A 15,747-nucleotide genomic window follows, 5' to 3' on the forward strand; every position below is an offset into this window, starting at 1 on the left:
ACCACTCTTTGAGAGAACAAGTTTTTCCTGATATCTAATCTAAATCTCCCCAGGCACAACTTGTGGCCATTTCCTCGAGTCCTATTATTAGTTATCTGGGAGAAGAGGCCAACCCCCTCCTCATCACAACCTCCCTTCAGGAAGTTGCAGAGCGCAATGAGGTCTCCCCTGAGCCTCCTCTTCTCCAGACTAAACAACCCCAGCTCCCTCAGCCGCTCCTCATAAGACTTGTGCTCCAGGCCCCTCACCAGTTTTGTTGTCCTTTCTTGTAGTGAGGGGCCCAAAACTTAACACAGCACTCGAGGCGCGGCCTCACCAGAGCTGAGTACAGGGAGATGATCACCTCCCTGCTCCTGGTGTCTACACTATTTCTAATACAGGCCAGGATGCCATTGGCCTTCTTGGCCACCTGGGCACACTGCCGGCTCATGTTCAGCCAAGCATCAGTCAATACTCCCAGGTCCCTTTCCTCTTCACAGTCTTCTAGCCACTCTGCCCCAAGCCTATAGTGCTGCATGGGGTTATCGTGGCCAAAGTGCAGGACCCAGCACTTGGCCTTGTTAAACGTCATCCTATTCACCTCAGCCCAGCAGTCCAGCCTATCCAGATCCCTCTGAAGGGCCACCCTACCCTCAGGCAGATCAACACTACCTCCCAACTTGGTGTCATCTGCAAACTTACTGAGGGTACACTCAATCCCCTCATCTAGGTCATCAATAAAGATAGGAAACAAGATAGGCCCCAATAGCGACCCCTGGGGGACACCACTTTCCTCCTGAGGGAAAGGCATGGAGTTGTGACAGGGGAGGGCCAGGCCTGGTGTTAGGAAAACATTTTTCACTGAGAGGGTGGTCAGGCACTGTAACAGGCTCCACAGGGATGTAGTCATGGCACCAAGCCTGTCGGAGTTTAAAAAGCATTTGGACTATGCTCTGTCATGTGGTCTGAATTGTTGGGTAGACCCTTTATGGAGCCACGAGTTGGACTCGATGATCCTTGTGGGTCCCTTCCAACTATGATTCTATGATTGGGACAACACTGTCAGACACAGGGCCTGATTTTTGGGTGGTCCTGTGTGGAGCCAGAACTTGGGATCGTGATCCTTGTAAGTCCCTTCCAACTTGGGATATTCTATGTTTCTGTGACTAGGCACATGACTGAAGTGAGATAGCCAAAACTGAAAGACTACCTTGAACCGTAATTCTAGCACCTGCCCTGCCTCATTTCCAAATGTGCATTTCCAAATTGACACACGCCCTGCCGGACACAAAAATAGCCCGGCTCAGGACGATGGCCTCGCCAGGAGGTAGGGCTGGCTCACACGAGCCACCTCTGCCTCATGGACACGGCTGCGCAGCGCAGCCGCCTCAGCACTAAGGCTTCACTGCCGGCTTCGTCAGGGCACGGAGCCCGGGCTCATGAGGCCAGCGCAGGCCGTTACGGGGGGCAGGAACGATCGGGCTGAAGAAAAGCCCAAGGAGCCGAGCACGGCGCTGTTGTGAAGGGGTGACATGACGGAGCCCTGAGCGCGGCGGCAGGTGAGGGCAGCCGCAACCTCGCCGCCTCCACTGAGCATGCTCGGCCCCTCCACATCCGCCGCCGCTCGGCCGCCGAGAGGCGCGGGGGGGGAGGTTCCCCGCCGGTAATAAGGCCCTTGGCAGGTGGCAGGGGCGGCGTGCGGGGCTCGCTATCGCCATGAACCCCGGCGGCGGGGCGGGGGCGGCGCCGGCGTTCCCGGGCCCCGTGCAGTGTAAGTGGCGAGGCGCGCCGGGCGGGTTATGCGCGCTCCGGGGCCCGCGAGGCGGAAGCCGGCTCGAACCGGGGCCCGGGCAGGCCCCGAAACCTGAGTAGCGCAAGAAGCGAGGCGGGAGCGGAGGAGCCCGGGAACCTGGCTGGGGGGGAACCCGGGAATCTGGGTGAGCGCCCAGGGGTTGCGGGGCCCGGGCTGGGCCTGGGCAGGGCCCCCCCAGGGGGTCCGGGGCCTGCGGGGAACGTGGCCGCGGGCATGGGCATGGGCCGCAGCGGGCAGCTCCGCCCCTGGGGGCCCCGGGCGCCAGGTGCCGGGGGTGCTGGTCTCCTTAGAGTCATAGAATCACGGAATCACTGCCCCTTCTGCTGTCGTTCCAGTTCCAGGAGGCACCACGGTGCTGGTGGAGCTCACCCCGGACATCCACATCTGTGGCATCTGCAAGCAGCAGTTCAACAACCTCGATGCCTTCGTCGCGCACAAGCAGAGCGGTTGCCAGCTCACAAGTGCGGCAGCTGGGGCCACCAGCACGGTCCAGTTTGTGTCGGAGGAAACGGTGCCCTCGACACAGGCACAAACTGCGGCCAGAACCATCACCTCGGAGACCCAAACCATCACAGGTATCGCAGTGCTTCAGAGCACTCTGCTCGTGCAAAGCAGTGTTACATTGCTCCCTGCACATGTCCCCATCACACTAAGGTGAACAAACTGGTCACATTAGTTGACATATTTGTGCAAAGGAAGGAAGAAAACGAGTGGTGTGCAGCCTCGGTTTTGGTGTGGCAACAGATACGTAATTGAAATACGAGTTCACTTACAATAGCTCTAACATGTTGTATAACCAAGTTGTGCAAACTAATTAAAATTGTCAATACTTAGGAAAAGTAATCAAATTGCTATGCATTTTATTTTTTAAGAGTGTTTTTGATGAGAAACAGACTCAGAATTGCTGTCGGGCTCTAATCCAGGCACTTTTATGTGAGAACACTGCATTCCCTAATATTGCTCCCACAAGTAATTGGCAGAAAAAATATTACTCAAAATTTCTGTGTATGCAAAGGCTTAAGTAAGGTCCTGATCCCGCAAACGTGTAAATAAAACTACAATTTTGTTCAATGTATGAAGATTTGTCCTGCTATATATTGTGAAGTTTTGTTTTAGCTTGGTCTGGGATTTTACTAAAATTCAAATTACATGATTTTAAAGTTGTACAGATAGATTAGGACAGCAAATCTGAAAGAGCAGTGAAGCAAAATGAATTCAGGGCCCACTTCCAGGAATTTTTGTATTATAAGCCCTCAACTCAGTGTGGGTTTTGGATGAGTCACTCTTGTGCTTCGTATTTACTCATCTTTAAAATGAGGGCAATTATATCCTTCTGCCCTTTTGGGGTGTAACGTTTAATTGATTTAAAAGCTGCGACTTTGCCTGACAGTTTTACCCGTTATGAGTAATAGTTAAAAACAGTATAGTTGAAAGAAGCTGAACTTTTTGATTTTTTTTATTTGTTTATTTACGTGATGCCTTTTTGACAATACTAGCCATATAATTTTTTTTTCCCTCCTTTGGGCTGTAGCACAGCCAGTGTTGAAAACCAAAGAGAACTTTATTAATGGAAGACCTGGACAGGCTTCGGAAGAAGCAGAATGTTTTAACAATGCAGTCAGATAGGATTCAAACAGGGAGACAAGTGGGCCTACGTAGGGTCATATGAATCTCAGCATGGCTCATGTGGTCTTTACAGAGTTTTCATCTGATAGCAGGATAGCAAGGGAGAGAAATGCCTTTCTTCTTCCAACTCCCCCATATTAATAAGAAGCCAAGAAGAAAAGTCTTGCTGGAAAAGAAAACAGAGTAGAGGAGTAGTTTATGAGATGGAAAGTAATTAGAAAGGTTTTACTGACTGGACAAGCTAATGTTATCAAACTGAGCTATTTTATGTGTTTAGTTTCTGCACCAGAGTTTGTTTTTGAGCATGGCTATCAAACGTACCTGCCTAGCGAGAGCAGTGAGCCTCCAGCTGCTGCTATTGTCTCTACACCACCAAAAGCACGTTCAAGAAAATCGACTTCCTCGCTTACACAGAAGAAACTAAACTGTTGCTATCCAGGTAAGGTGGATTATGTTGTCTTCATTATAACATTGATAGAATTGGTATAGTTATATACAAAGTAGGTCTGTCTGTCTTAAGCACTTAAGATGCATGAAACTTGGAGGGCAGCCAACAAAGGGTGTGGTATACTACCATTGACATCAGTAGTAGTTTTGCTATTGATTTTGCACGTCCTTAGACTTTGGTCCTGTACGGTGACATACCCTGGTGATGCTCCAGTGGGCTTGCATATTGACACTGGCCTGTGCATACTGGCCCGTGCTGTTGAAGGGCAGAGTCTGGTTTCCTTTTTGCCAGCTGCCATTGTTGCATGCAAAAAATATTATACGTGCATTTTGCATTATATGCTTTGTCTTTGATCAGTTAGCTTGTATACAAAGAGGTCCCTGCCCATGGCAATGGGGTTGGAACTAGATGACCTTTAAGGTCCCTTCTACCCAAACCATTCTATGATACTATGATGGTAGTTTGAACCAAAGTATGTGGAGACCTTAATGAGTAAAAATCATTCAATATGCGATAAATACGTGGAGACAGCCATGTAGATGAGTAGTGATCATTAATGGGAACAGAAGTTGCAGGCTCTTTTTTGCTAGCCTGCCTTCACTTGAAAGGCACAGTTAAGATGTATGGCATTCATTTCTGGGCTTTAAACCTGTAACATTTTCTGCTTGGGCAGAATTCCTGAATGGTGGGCTGTTACCTAAGTTCCCAATAGCACTAACTTGAAATCATATGTGGAATTAATTAGATACCTCTGCATCCCTTGTGTATTTTAAAATGCATCTCAAATCCTAGGCAGAGAGTACAGAGAACTTGTTTCAAAGCTTACAGAAAATGGTAATGTAGAGGGGGAATTGCCTCCCCGGGGAAGCATTAGAAAACTAAAGTTCATAGGTAAGCCAGTTTTAAGCAGTTGTAAGGAAATGAGATGGGGAATTTTTGTTTTTTTGTAAATACTGAATTTTAAAGAAAATCTTACTGAGAAGAAACCTAATGCCCAGAATCATAGAATGGCTCGGGTTGGAAGAGACCTTAAAGATCATCTAGTTCCAACCCCCCCGCCAGAGGCAGGAACGCCACCCACTATATCAGGTTGCCCAGGGCCTCATCTAATATCGTAGTATATTGTTGTTGTTATTTTGTTAAACTGTCCATTAATTTAATGGTGTTCTTTTCTTAATCTTACTACTGTCAGGTTGCCAGTTCAAGACTTCCTATGGTATGAAGGATATGGAACGTCATCTGCGAACCCACACAGGTTTACACAGTCACTATATTTTATTTTTGGTTGGTTTCCTTTCTGGCTTCCTGCTAAAAAGAGTTTTCCTACAAAATAACATCTACAGATAAATCAGATAAGTTATACATGTATATGTATATACTGGAGGTTTAGTTCTTAGTGCCTAGGGAAATGCCTTTTTTGGTAAGCTACGGCCCAACTGGGCCCTAACACTCACAGCTATGAAACATGAGCACTTTACGTAGGTTAAGGCACTATCAAACTTCGTAGATGCAGACCATGTGTTTATCAGGGTGCAGTGTGGTGGTGTGTAAACTTAATTTGCCTTTGATATCAAACAGTGATTTCAACAGTTCACCTGCCATCCCCCAAAACACTAATTCAGAGTTCTGAGGGGAGACTGTGCCAAAAGGCCGCCTCAACTTTCTGCACTTGCATATGCAGCCTTCTGGAGCCTTAGCCGACTGGCTGTCAGCTGAAATCCTATATCCAGTTTTTGAAAACTGGCCACATTGCTATTAAAGTGTTTAGTGTTTTTTGTTTGCTTGTTTGTTATTTAGTAACAACTTTATGATGCAAAAATTCTTCATGTATTGATGCTGTCTTGTTTGTTTTTTGTTTGTTTGTTTGTTTTTTCAGGAGACAAGCCCCATAAATGTGATGTTTGTAACAAATGTTTTAGTCGCAAAGATAAGCTGAAGATGCACATGCGGTCCCATACTGGCGTGAAGCCTTACAAATGTAAACACTGTGACTATGCAGCTGCTGACAGCAGCAGTCTCAACAAGCACCAGCGCATTCACTCCAATGAGCGTCCTTTTAAATGCCAAATCTGTCCTTATGCAAGCCGCAACTCTAGCCAGCTAACTGTACACCTCAGATCCCACACAGGTGAGCTTATACCAAAATTCAGATCTGTAAAAGTTTGGAAGCCATTTGGAGGATTTTAAAAAGGTATACAGGGTGTTAAGATGCCAGGAGGTGCCTACTTGAATTCTCAGAAGCATTTAGGCATCTGGCTTCTCTCAGTCTCTTGGGCATATAATCTAGTAGGGCAAGACAGCTCTCCTGAAAATACCTAGAAGCAATTGGAAGACAGATCTGACTCTTGGTAGTTGTTCTTTTAAATTGACTTTGGAACTGCCTGTTAAGATGTTCTTAAACCAATAGAACTTAATAAATCAATAAATAATTAGGTCCTTGAGAGCGTCTAGGGTCCTATTTGTGTTTCTCAAGTCTGGTCCACCATATAAGAAACACTGAAATTATTTTTGAACTTTGAAATTATAGTTAAACTAGTTGTGTCAGCGGAAACTTAAGATGCATAATTTATATCTCATTAGTAAACTTGCAAGTAATTAGCAATTTAAGTTGCACCTTTTTTGACCTTTCTTTGTGGTGCCTTCCCCGTTCAGGCTAATGGACGTTAACTGTGGAGTATGATCAGTTGGAACTATATTTTTCCCATATCATATTTGTTCTGTGGATAGAAAACTTTGGCCTCCGGGTTTATAAACATTGTATTGTTTTATACTTACACTATTTGTTTGGTTTCCTTTTAATTAGACTTCTCACTTATAGGTTGTTTCTATAAGAGTTTTGCCATAAAGATACTGTTGTACAGTTGTCTTTGTACAATTTTCTCTGTAGGTTGTTTTTCATCTACTCCAGGTTTAGGTTTGTGTGTTGTCTTCTATATATTTGATTAGTTCTGTGAATTTTAGCTGCAAGGTGGTTATGGTTCATTGATTAATAGATTAGCTTTGAACCTATCCTGCGTCTGATTTGGAATTCAAGTACTAAACAACATTAGTTCAGATGTGTGCAAGATGGGATTTATTTCAAACAGATAAAAGAAATAAATCCCTTGTGCATTGTGAAGGAGGGGAGGGTTAAACCAATCTGTCTCTAGCAGAAGAGAATCTTTTATACTTCACAAGTCTGCTGTGATGGAACAGGCAGGATTATCAGGCAGTTGTTTTACAAGCATCCTTCTTTCTGTTGCTCTACAAGATGATGTGATGGTCAGTCAAAATAGTACGGGGTGTTGTGAGAAGGTAGCTGTTAGTAAACACAGTAGTTACAGAATATGATGTTGAGTTTTCCACATGTAATGTAGGAGTGTGCCTGTGTTTGCATTTATGAATGTGGACAGGTATGCTTTGAATTTGGCCGTGGGAGAACCTCTGAATGATGATACTCACGCATTCCCAGTAGAGTTAGATTTTTGTTCCATTAAATATTGTGATAGTTGGAAAGGGTTTCTAGGCTGCCTTCTTTCTTTTTAGCAAATTATTCTGTTGCATTTTAAGCAAACAACGTTGTGCTGAAGTTCAAGCAAGGTGTTAGTTTGCTCGTCTCTTCCATTTCTCTGAAATTAAATCCTTTTGTTGTTTTTTAAAAAGAAGCTTTTTTGATTAACTGAAAGGAGGCACAAGAATTTAGACAGTAATCATTTCATCCTTTTTAGGTTAAAAAGCTGTTATGCACACAGCCAATTTTAGGAGAAAAGTAAGACTGGTTTCTAGAATACATTCCTTACTACAATAAAATTAGTCATTCTGTAGGAGGTGAATGTAATTTACATTGCTCAGAGTCACATCATCTACATGACATTACTTGAACTAGTCATCTGAAGAGCTGTTTCCTGTTAATTTGAGTAGAAATACTATTAAAATTGTTAATTTTAATTCCAGGATCAGACACTCTTTTTTTGTTTGATTCTGTCAGCGTTAATAATAAATGAACAGAAATGTAAAGAAGCAAGTAATAAACCACTCTTAAAGTAAACAGAACAGTCTTTGCTCTATTCAATAAAACTACCAATTCTTTTTCTTATTGTGCTATGCAGTATGTGAAAATTAAGCCATTGAAATACATACAATGCCTTCATCAGTGAAGTAGATAAAAATTTCATGGCAGAGTATGCAGCTGCGACTGTAAAATAAACTAGATGAGCAAACAGTGCATCTTCATTAATAAAAATCTGTTTAATATAGATAATACACTATGTATCTCTATTATTAAACAGATACATGGATTAGCACAGTAGGCCGCAACTTGATATGAAAAATATGCAGCTAAACCTATGACATATGTAGCTGGATAAGCAAATTATGCAAAACTATACAGCTATTGTCATAGCTGTAAGAATTGTATGAAATATTAACTTATAAAATAGCTATTTGTGGTTTTCTTAAAGAAGAAAAGGCTTGTTAAACAAATACACTCTTTCTCCTCCCTCCACCAAGCATGTCTTAGCACTCAGGAACACAGTTCTTCTCTTTCAAAATAACTCTTTTAAACTTTATGCTCAAGTAGTTTAGAAAACTATGTATTTAGATTAAAGAAAATGGTAAAGGACGTTTTTCAATAGGATTGGCTTGCTTGCCCTAGATTTTTTTTCAATGACTTCAGAAAAGAGTCCTTTTTTATGCTGTAATTGACTATATGGATTGACAGATGTACAGCTTATTTTGACCATACATGTGACACAAGCCCGCAAATAAAGAAAATGCAAAACAGTGGCTTAGATTCAGGCAGTTCAAATGGTTATTTGCGTACGTGGTTTGACATAAACAGGCTACTAACGATCTTACAGATGAGTACGTTCATTTTTCATGCTTTAGCAGTTAAGAATTTAACCTAACTTTCAGTTAAATAGGTTTTGGGTCAGGATTGCGCTCATAAAAGTTATGCACTTACGAATATTTTATGTATCTGTTTGCATGAATGTGAACTGATACCACGTGAATACAAACAGATTTTCTTGAATCTGTAGAATATTATTAGGTATGATGTAAATATCTTGGTTGCTGTAATGCTGGAAAAACAAAAGCTGCATGTTATTTCTCTGTATAAACACATTTCCCTGGAGTCCCATACTTGCATGCATATTTCATTAGTCTCCCATTTCTCTCTTGCAGTTACGTTTACGTATCTGTGATTCTTCTGTTTCTGTATAACTGCAGTACCACCGTGGTTTGGCAGCCACCTGACACTCATCAAGATACGGACTTTTGTCCATACAACTCCCCACATTCTGGACAAAAGTTTTCACTGCTTTTCTGTGCATGCCAGCAATAGCATTTGTGCTGCACCACATGAACCAGGGCAAGGAATTAACCAGGCCAGAAAGTAAACCAGACCAGCTTTTCTTGTCAGCTAATTTAATTCACCATGTGAATAAATGTCAGTACAAGAAAGGCAATAAGGACTGTATGGTTGAGCAGTGAGGTTGTTGCCCATTACTTGTCTGCAGTAGCCTGAAACTTACCTAGGCTTAAAGTTAACTTAGGAATCTCACTGTAAATCTTGTACTGTAGACCTGAGACACACATGTGTTTCTGTTGATTTTTTAGACTTGAAAAATGTAGCAGCTGTTACAGTGTTTATTTTAATGAATTTTAAACCCTGGTTGAGGCATACTGTTGCCAAAGAGGGACAAATGAGAAAGAAACTCCAGTTGCTTTTTGTGAGCACACTGTACAGTTTTACAAAGTGAACTAGAAAATGAGAACATCTAAATATGGAAAAAAAATACATAGATGTGGGCAGGCATTCTCTTGGAAAATCTGCATACAGATACGTTAGAGCAGGTGATCAATACTGTGCCCTTAAAGTCCTCTGCATCTTCTAAATACCTGTAAACTCCCAACATATTTTCAACAAGTTGGCTGTGAATGTTTCACTATGACCTTTTGTCTCCCCAGAAATAAAATGGATCTTGGTGTCTCATCTGTAATTTGTAATGTGCTTTTTGTTGACAGGAGATGCTCCTTTCCAGTGTCAGATGTGTCCTGCTAAATTTAAAATCAACTCGGACTTGAAGAGGCACATGCGTGTGCATTCTGGTGAGAAACCTTACAAATGTGAGTTCTGTGAGGTCCGGTGCGCCATGAAAGGAAACTTGAAATCACACATTCGTATCAAACACAGTATGGAAAATACTCTGAAGTGTCCAGAGTGTGAGTTTCAGTGTGGAAACAAAACAAGCCTTCGACACCACATAAGAACTCATCAGCCTGAGCAGCCAGTGAAGTGCTCGGAGTGCAACTACTCTTGTTCCAACAAGGCAGCTCTGAAAGTGCATGAGCGAATTCACTGCAAAGATCGTCCTTTCAAATGTGAATTTTGCAGCTTCGATACCAAGCAGCGGAGCAACCTGACTACTCATGTGAGGAAAGCTCATGGAGACAAAGTCAAGACCAAGAAGCAAACAGTGGAGAAGAAGGAAGGAGACAGGCCAAAGCAAGGTGGCTCCAGGCAAGTTGCCAAATTAGATGCCAAGAAGGCATTTAAGTGTGATTTGTGTGATGCTTCCTTTGTCCGAGAAGATTCTCTTAGGAGTCATAAGAAGCAGCACAGTATGTACAGTGGATCTAAAAATAATGAACTGGCTGTTCTACAGCTCCAGATGGATCCCAGTCGACAGACCAGTGCCCCGATTACTGTCAGTCACCTCCAGGTCCCAATTCAGGCTGCTCAGGTTTCTCCATACAACGAGGGAAGGGTCAAGATCATTGTGGGTCACCAGGTTCCTCAGAGTAACAGCATAGTTCAGGCTGCATCGGTGAATGTTGTGCCCCCCACACTAGTTAGCCAGAACCAGGAAGATCTCTCAGGCAACAGCCGCTTGCAGCTGCTGGGCCAAGTCAGTTTGCTGGCACCACCTCCACCTCCAATATCACAAAGCGAAGCAGTGCCTGTGGCACAGCCAGCAGTTCTTCTAACAACCCATGATCAAACTGATGGAACTGCTTTACATCAAACTCTGATTCCTGCTGCACCTGTCAGCAGTCATGAGGCTTCAGCAAACCAAGCTTTCATCACCAGCTCTGGAATCAGCTGCTCTGACTTAGAAGGCCTTAATGCTTTGATACAAGAAGGAGCAACAGAAGTGACTGTGGTTAGTGATGGAGATCAGAGTATCACGGTGTCCACTTCAGCTCCCCCTCCTCCTATCTTCTCCTCATCTTCTCACACAGAAGCCCCTAAGCAGACCTACTCTATCATTCAAAGTGGACCACACACAGCTTTGCTGTGTCCAGCAGACTCAATACCAGATTAGTCACAAAGTAACTAACAAATTTCAGCCTTGGAGGCACTGGTGATTTCAGCAGAAATGCATAGAACATAAGTGAATACAGAATTTGTCCTACAAAGCCAAATACCTTCCACATACGTGTTCTGCTTGTCTGTACGTGGAAACATACACCTTGTATGTGGCAAAGAGGTTGTGTATGTTTGTGCTTCTATTGAAATCGGAGGCTATGTTCTTCATAAAATCTGAGCATCAAAGCAACTATTGAAAGCTTCACCAAGCAGTAAGCTTCCTGGACCAGGATTCTTGCATTGTGCTGGCAAAAATAAGAAAACCTCACCTTATGATGAAATATCTTCACAGCAGACTTTCATGTATACACAAAAGACAATAGTCCGAGCCATTCCAAGCTATATTTTTAAGTGAGGTCTGTTTTGATTACATGCTATGTATGGATTAACTGAACCTGGCTGGTTGTAGACATTTCTTACAGATCAATAATGGAGCCCTACTGAAGGCCATGGGACCTGTTGCTTAATATGAGTAGAAGTGGGTAGCATGTGACACTTGATCTGGTAATGCTGATGCAGAAGACCAAGTGATGGTTTTTAGAAGACAAAATAATTTTGTCCATCAGTAATAACTAAGTTTGTTAGCAAGAACACTATTGCAAATTATGTATATGGCACAGTGATGTGTCAGAGGCACCTGTGTTTTAAAGAACAAAACAACCACAAATATATTTTTTACAAACACTACTTAAATTTTGTTTTTATTTTGATGTTGCTTGGGTGGAAAAAGTCCATTCCATTTTAGTGCTGTTCTTTTCAGGTTAAAGGGGAAAAAGGAAAAGGTCGAATTCATTCAATTCAAAACAATAATTAAAAAAAGATTCTAATCTGAGGTTTGCAACACTAGCATTAATCAGATTGGATCATGAGATAGACACGCATCATTTACTGCTAAATTAATGAATGAATGCTGGGCTGTATTTTGAATTATACAATATTATAGTCCTATCTGATGAGTATTCCTGTAATGGTAGCTAGTAATATCATCACTACTCTACTATCTAGTTGAAAAACAGAATGTGTAGCTTGAGAAAATAGACAGCTTTATAGGTCCCTGGATCTGCAAAAATGAGTGATCGTTCACAGCCAGACAGTATCCCAAGGACAGTTGTTAATATTTGTGAAGTCTGGAAAGAGACTTATCAAAACCAGCTCTGAGATTCTATCTTGGGGAATCAAAATCAAGTTAAATTTCACAGTATTTGCTAGTGGAAGACATTGAATGATAGCTTTACGTGCTAGAAACATGCTTGGAAAACTTACAGAGAATCACCGAATCAAGATTATATAGCTAGAGCCACTTTCTGAATAGGCCTTGTTTGATTTTTTTTTTTAATTTTTTTTTTTAATCTTTTTACAGACTTTATTTTGCATATCTGGGGGTGTTCCCCCACCACTTCTTTATGTGTGGTATGCACTTTTATGTACAGTGTGAGGCTTTCTGCTTTACAATATGTCCAGGAAAATTCAATCATGGCTTGCAAGCACAAGTTGTTCTTGAAAATGTGACCTTTGTCTTTTGTTGAAAGGTTGCTTAAATCTGAGTCTTCCAGTATCACTGACTTAATAATTTATGGGAAATAATATTTTTTGGAGAGCTATCCTGCCTTCCTAATTCTTGATTCATAATTAATGTTCTTTAAAAAAATAAAATCCAAATAATCCAGGTTTTAAAATCTGATCTTTGATTTGAACTGGCTGACAATGTGTCCTTCCACTTAGGGATGTCAGAAAAGACCACACATCAGTTAGGAGAAACTTCATGAATGCTTAATTAAAGAGGAATTATTAAATATTTATTTTGTTGCCCTATGCTGTATTGAAATGAGAGGTAAAAGTTCTGAGTTCACCGACAGCTGTATTTCAGGGTATATTATTCCCTGCCCTTGTTCTCCAACTTTTCTAGTGGCACAGGTTCATTGCCTGTTGTTAATTATCTCTTCCCTACAGATAACTGATTTCTGGAGCTGACAAGACCCAGTTCCAAGTCCCTAAGCACACGTATTTTTAAATAAATTAGAAGTAGGCGGGAGGGTTTTACTACGTTAGATCACTGCAGAATATTCATTGAGAACAATAAATTGAAAGCCTGGACACTGAATTTTAATGCTGGCATTGGTGTTTTGTGGCTCTCAAGTCATGCTTCATTGTTGTGCCTGTAGCACAGACCTGATCATCACAGCTGTGTTGAAACAGCTTGTAAAGCACTTGGAAGATAAAAGGCATCACAGGTAAGTGCTTGATCTTGTTATGTGTGGTCCCTGATAGCCAGGTTGTAAATGATCACTGTAGTAGCATAGATCAAACATTTTGTGATACCTTTGAATTAAAATGCACGACACAGGAACAGTTCTTTGTTATTAACTCACCTCCAGACATATGTGTACATGCACAAGTTAAACCATTGGGCTGTGTACAGTGTTTCTGTGCACTTCTGTGCAGCAGTTACTGTAAGCACTAGCGATAGATGGTGCACTTCAGTCACACATCAATAAATATGCATTTCTTCCGCAGCTCACTGTGTTTCTAGGCCACATTGCAGGGGAGGTGAAGCTTCCCCAGGAGCAAAACTTACACTACCTTGTAAGTGCAAATATAGTACAGTTTGGCAACTAGAAAGTTACACTGGTTTTCATACTGTCCTTGGTGTATACAAACTCTACGTGCAGGGTTTCGTGAACATGAAATATTTTGTATCATCTATAGGTGGTGCAAGAGATCCAGATAAACTCTAAAGTGTGGTTTGTTCTGCCTGATGATGTTTCCTGTTAAACAGTTCCCTGTTTTTAACTCTACCAGGTTCAGATGGTAAAAATATTTCAAAATCCGCCTTTATAGAAGTTACAGAAAGCTTAGCTGTAAACACTTTCCTTTCACCACTTAAGATAAAAAGCAACTAATAAAAACAATTTTCTGCTGTTAAGATCCCATGAAGCAGATTTATGGCCAGAACTTAATCTCATAATTTAATATTAATTGATAATTTTTGACTCACTGTCAATTAATTTGAGCCTGTATACTGCAGCTGCAGAATTGTAGTACAGTGCAAGAATAATAGGGAGATGTTCACAAAGTGGATGGTCAGAATAGCAATTATCTGTGTTTGCACTTGGCCAGTAGACCTGCACCCAGGGGATGCACCAGTACGTCCAGGAATCTAATGTCACACTTAATGATATACAGCTCTGTTATCTGCATTTCAGTTTTAAAAAAAAAAATAGTTTACCTTCTAAAATAGGAAACCAGTAGATTTGTCATAAGGCAAAGACTAACCTTCATTCTGGTCCTATGTGTGCCTCTAAGATAAAGAGGAAAGATAACAAAATGGTGTGAATGAATAGACGAAGCTTAGTGCTGCTGCTTCAACGTTGTTTAGCTGATTGCATTATGTTTAAGTGAACAATCTAGAGAGACTTCTTCCCTCCACCCCAAAAAAAAAGAAAAAAATGCTGATAAGCAAGGCTGAAGTTGGGGCAATTTTCATCAGTTTTCTGTTCAAATAATCTTGCTTTACTTTTGTGTTTGACAGTAATGGTCTTTGTGTTTTGGAGCTGGTAGAAGCAGATTGTTTTAAACTCTGATATTCATTTAATACATTCTTCATGTTATCAACAGAGCTATCCCTTGAGAGGGCATGGTAATTCATAACAAGTGTCTCTGGTAGAGCTTCCTTGCTTGCATGCATGTAGTAAATAAATCGTATACCTTCCGAGAGTTCTGCCACAGCCACAGAACCCTGTAGCAATTTATCTCTTTCCAGGAGAAAATACTTGGATGGATTTTGTTCCCCTTGCCACGGGATCTCCAGACCCTCTCTGGTAAGACACCCTCTGCTTGTGTGGCACAGAGCAAGCAAACCTGGCTGCTCGTCAGGAGCACATCATGCTGTACAAAATGGATGATGTTTACACGGGGTTATGTTTTCCTCTTAGAGCCAGTTCAGTGCAAAACTCAATAAGCCACAGATAGGTTCCTTCCACACATTCACAGCAGTTTTTGTTCTCTAGATAGCCTGTGTTTTTTGAGGAGTTTGCTTGTGGAGCCCCAGACGTGAGTTACAGTGTGTTACAGTCCTCCCTTTTCTGTGAATGTCTCTGTCTGCTTAAAGAAGTGAGGTTAAACAGCAAGAATGTTAGCAAGAACACTAAGAAAGCAGTGGTGCATAGTGTGTATGCATTTCAGATAAAGCAGATCTTTCTCTTTTTTGCCTCCCAACCTTTTTTGATTTTGTCTTCGTCGTTACTCCATAACACTGCTTTTTAAAAACAGACCTGAGAATCACATGGGCAGAGACTTATCCTCTGCAAGGCCTACCAGAACGTGCTTTCCCTCTGTTTTTGTAAGATTGAAACATGCAGCAGGAAAAAATCCACAGTCTAGAGAAAATTTCGTCTTCAACACCTTTAATTGCCCTTCGGTGTGGCAGTTATCTGTGCGTGATCCTGCACAACGTCCACAGAAAGATGCGGTGTTGAGTTGTAACAATAAACCAGCAGCACCCTGGATTAAGTCCTCTATCAGTGTTACCAG

The 15,747-nt window shown here is 41.9% G+C and overlaps 1 protein-coding gene across 1 annotated transcript; it reads left to right on the forward strand.

The window, feature by feature from the left end:
* Positions 1-1,581: 1,581 nt before the first annotated feature.
* On the forward strand, positions 1,582-13,772 carry ZFP64 (ZFP64 zinc finger protein). The gene is made up of 6 exons (XM_048072544.2): positions 1,582-1,750; positions 2,128-2,367; positions 3,696-3,857; positions 5,059-5,121; positions 5,743-5,994; positions 9,873-13,772. The coding sequence occupies exons 1-6, from the start codon at positions 1,696-1,698 to the stop codon at positions 11,171-11,173; spliced, it is 2,073 nt and encodes a 690-aa protein (XP_047928501.2). The 5' UTR covers positions 1,582-1,695; the 3' UTR covers positions 11,174-13,772.
* The last annotated feature ends 1,975 nt before the right edge of the window (positions 13,773-15,747 follow it).

This window comes from Anser cygnoides, chromosome 16, assembly GCF_040182565.1.
Source record: "Anser cygnoides isolate HZ-2024a breed goose chromosome 16, Taihu_goose_T2T_genome, whole genome shotgun sequence".
Classification (NCBI taxonomy): Eukaryota; Metazoa; Chordata; class Aves; order Anseriformes; family Anatidae; genus Anser; species Anser cygnoides.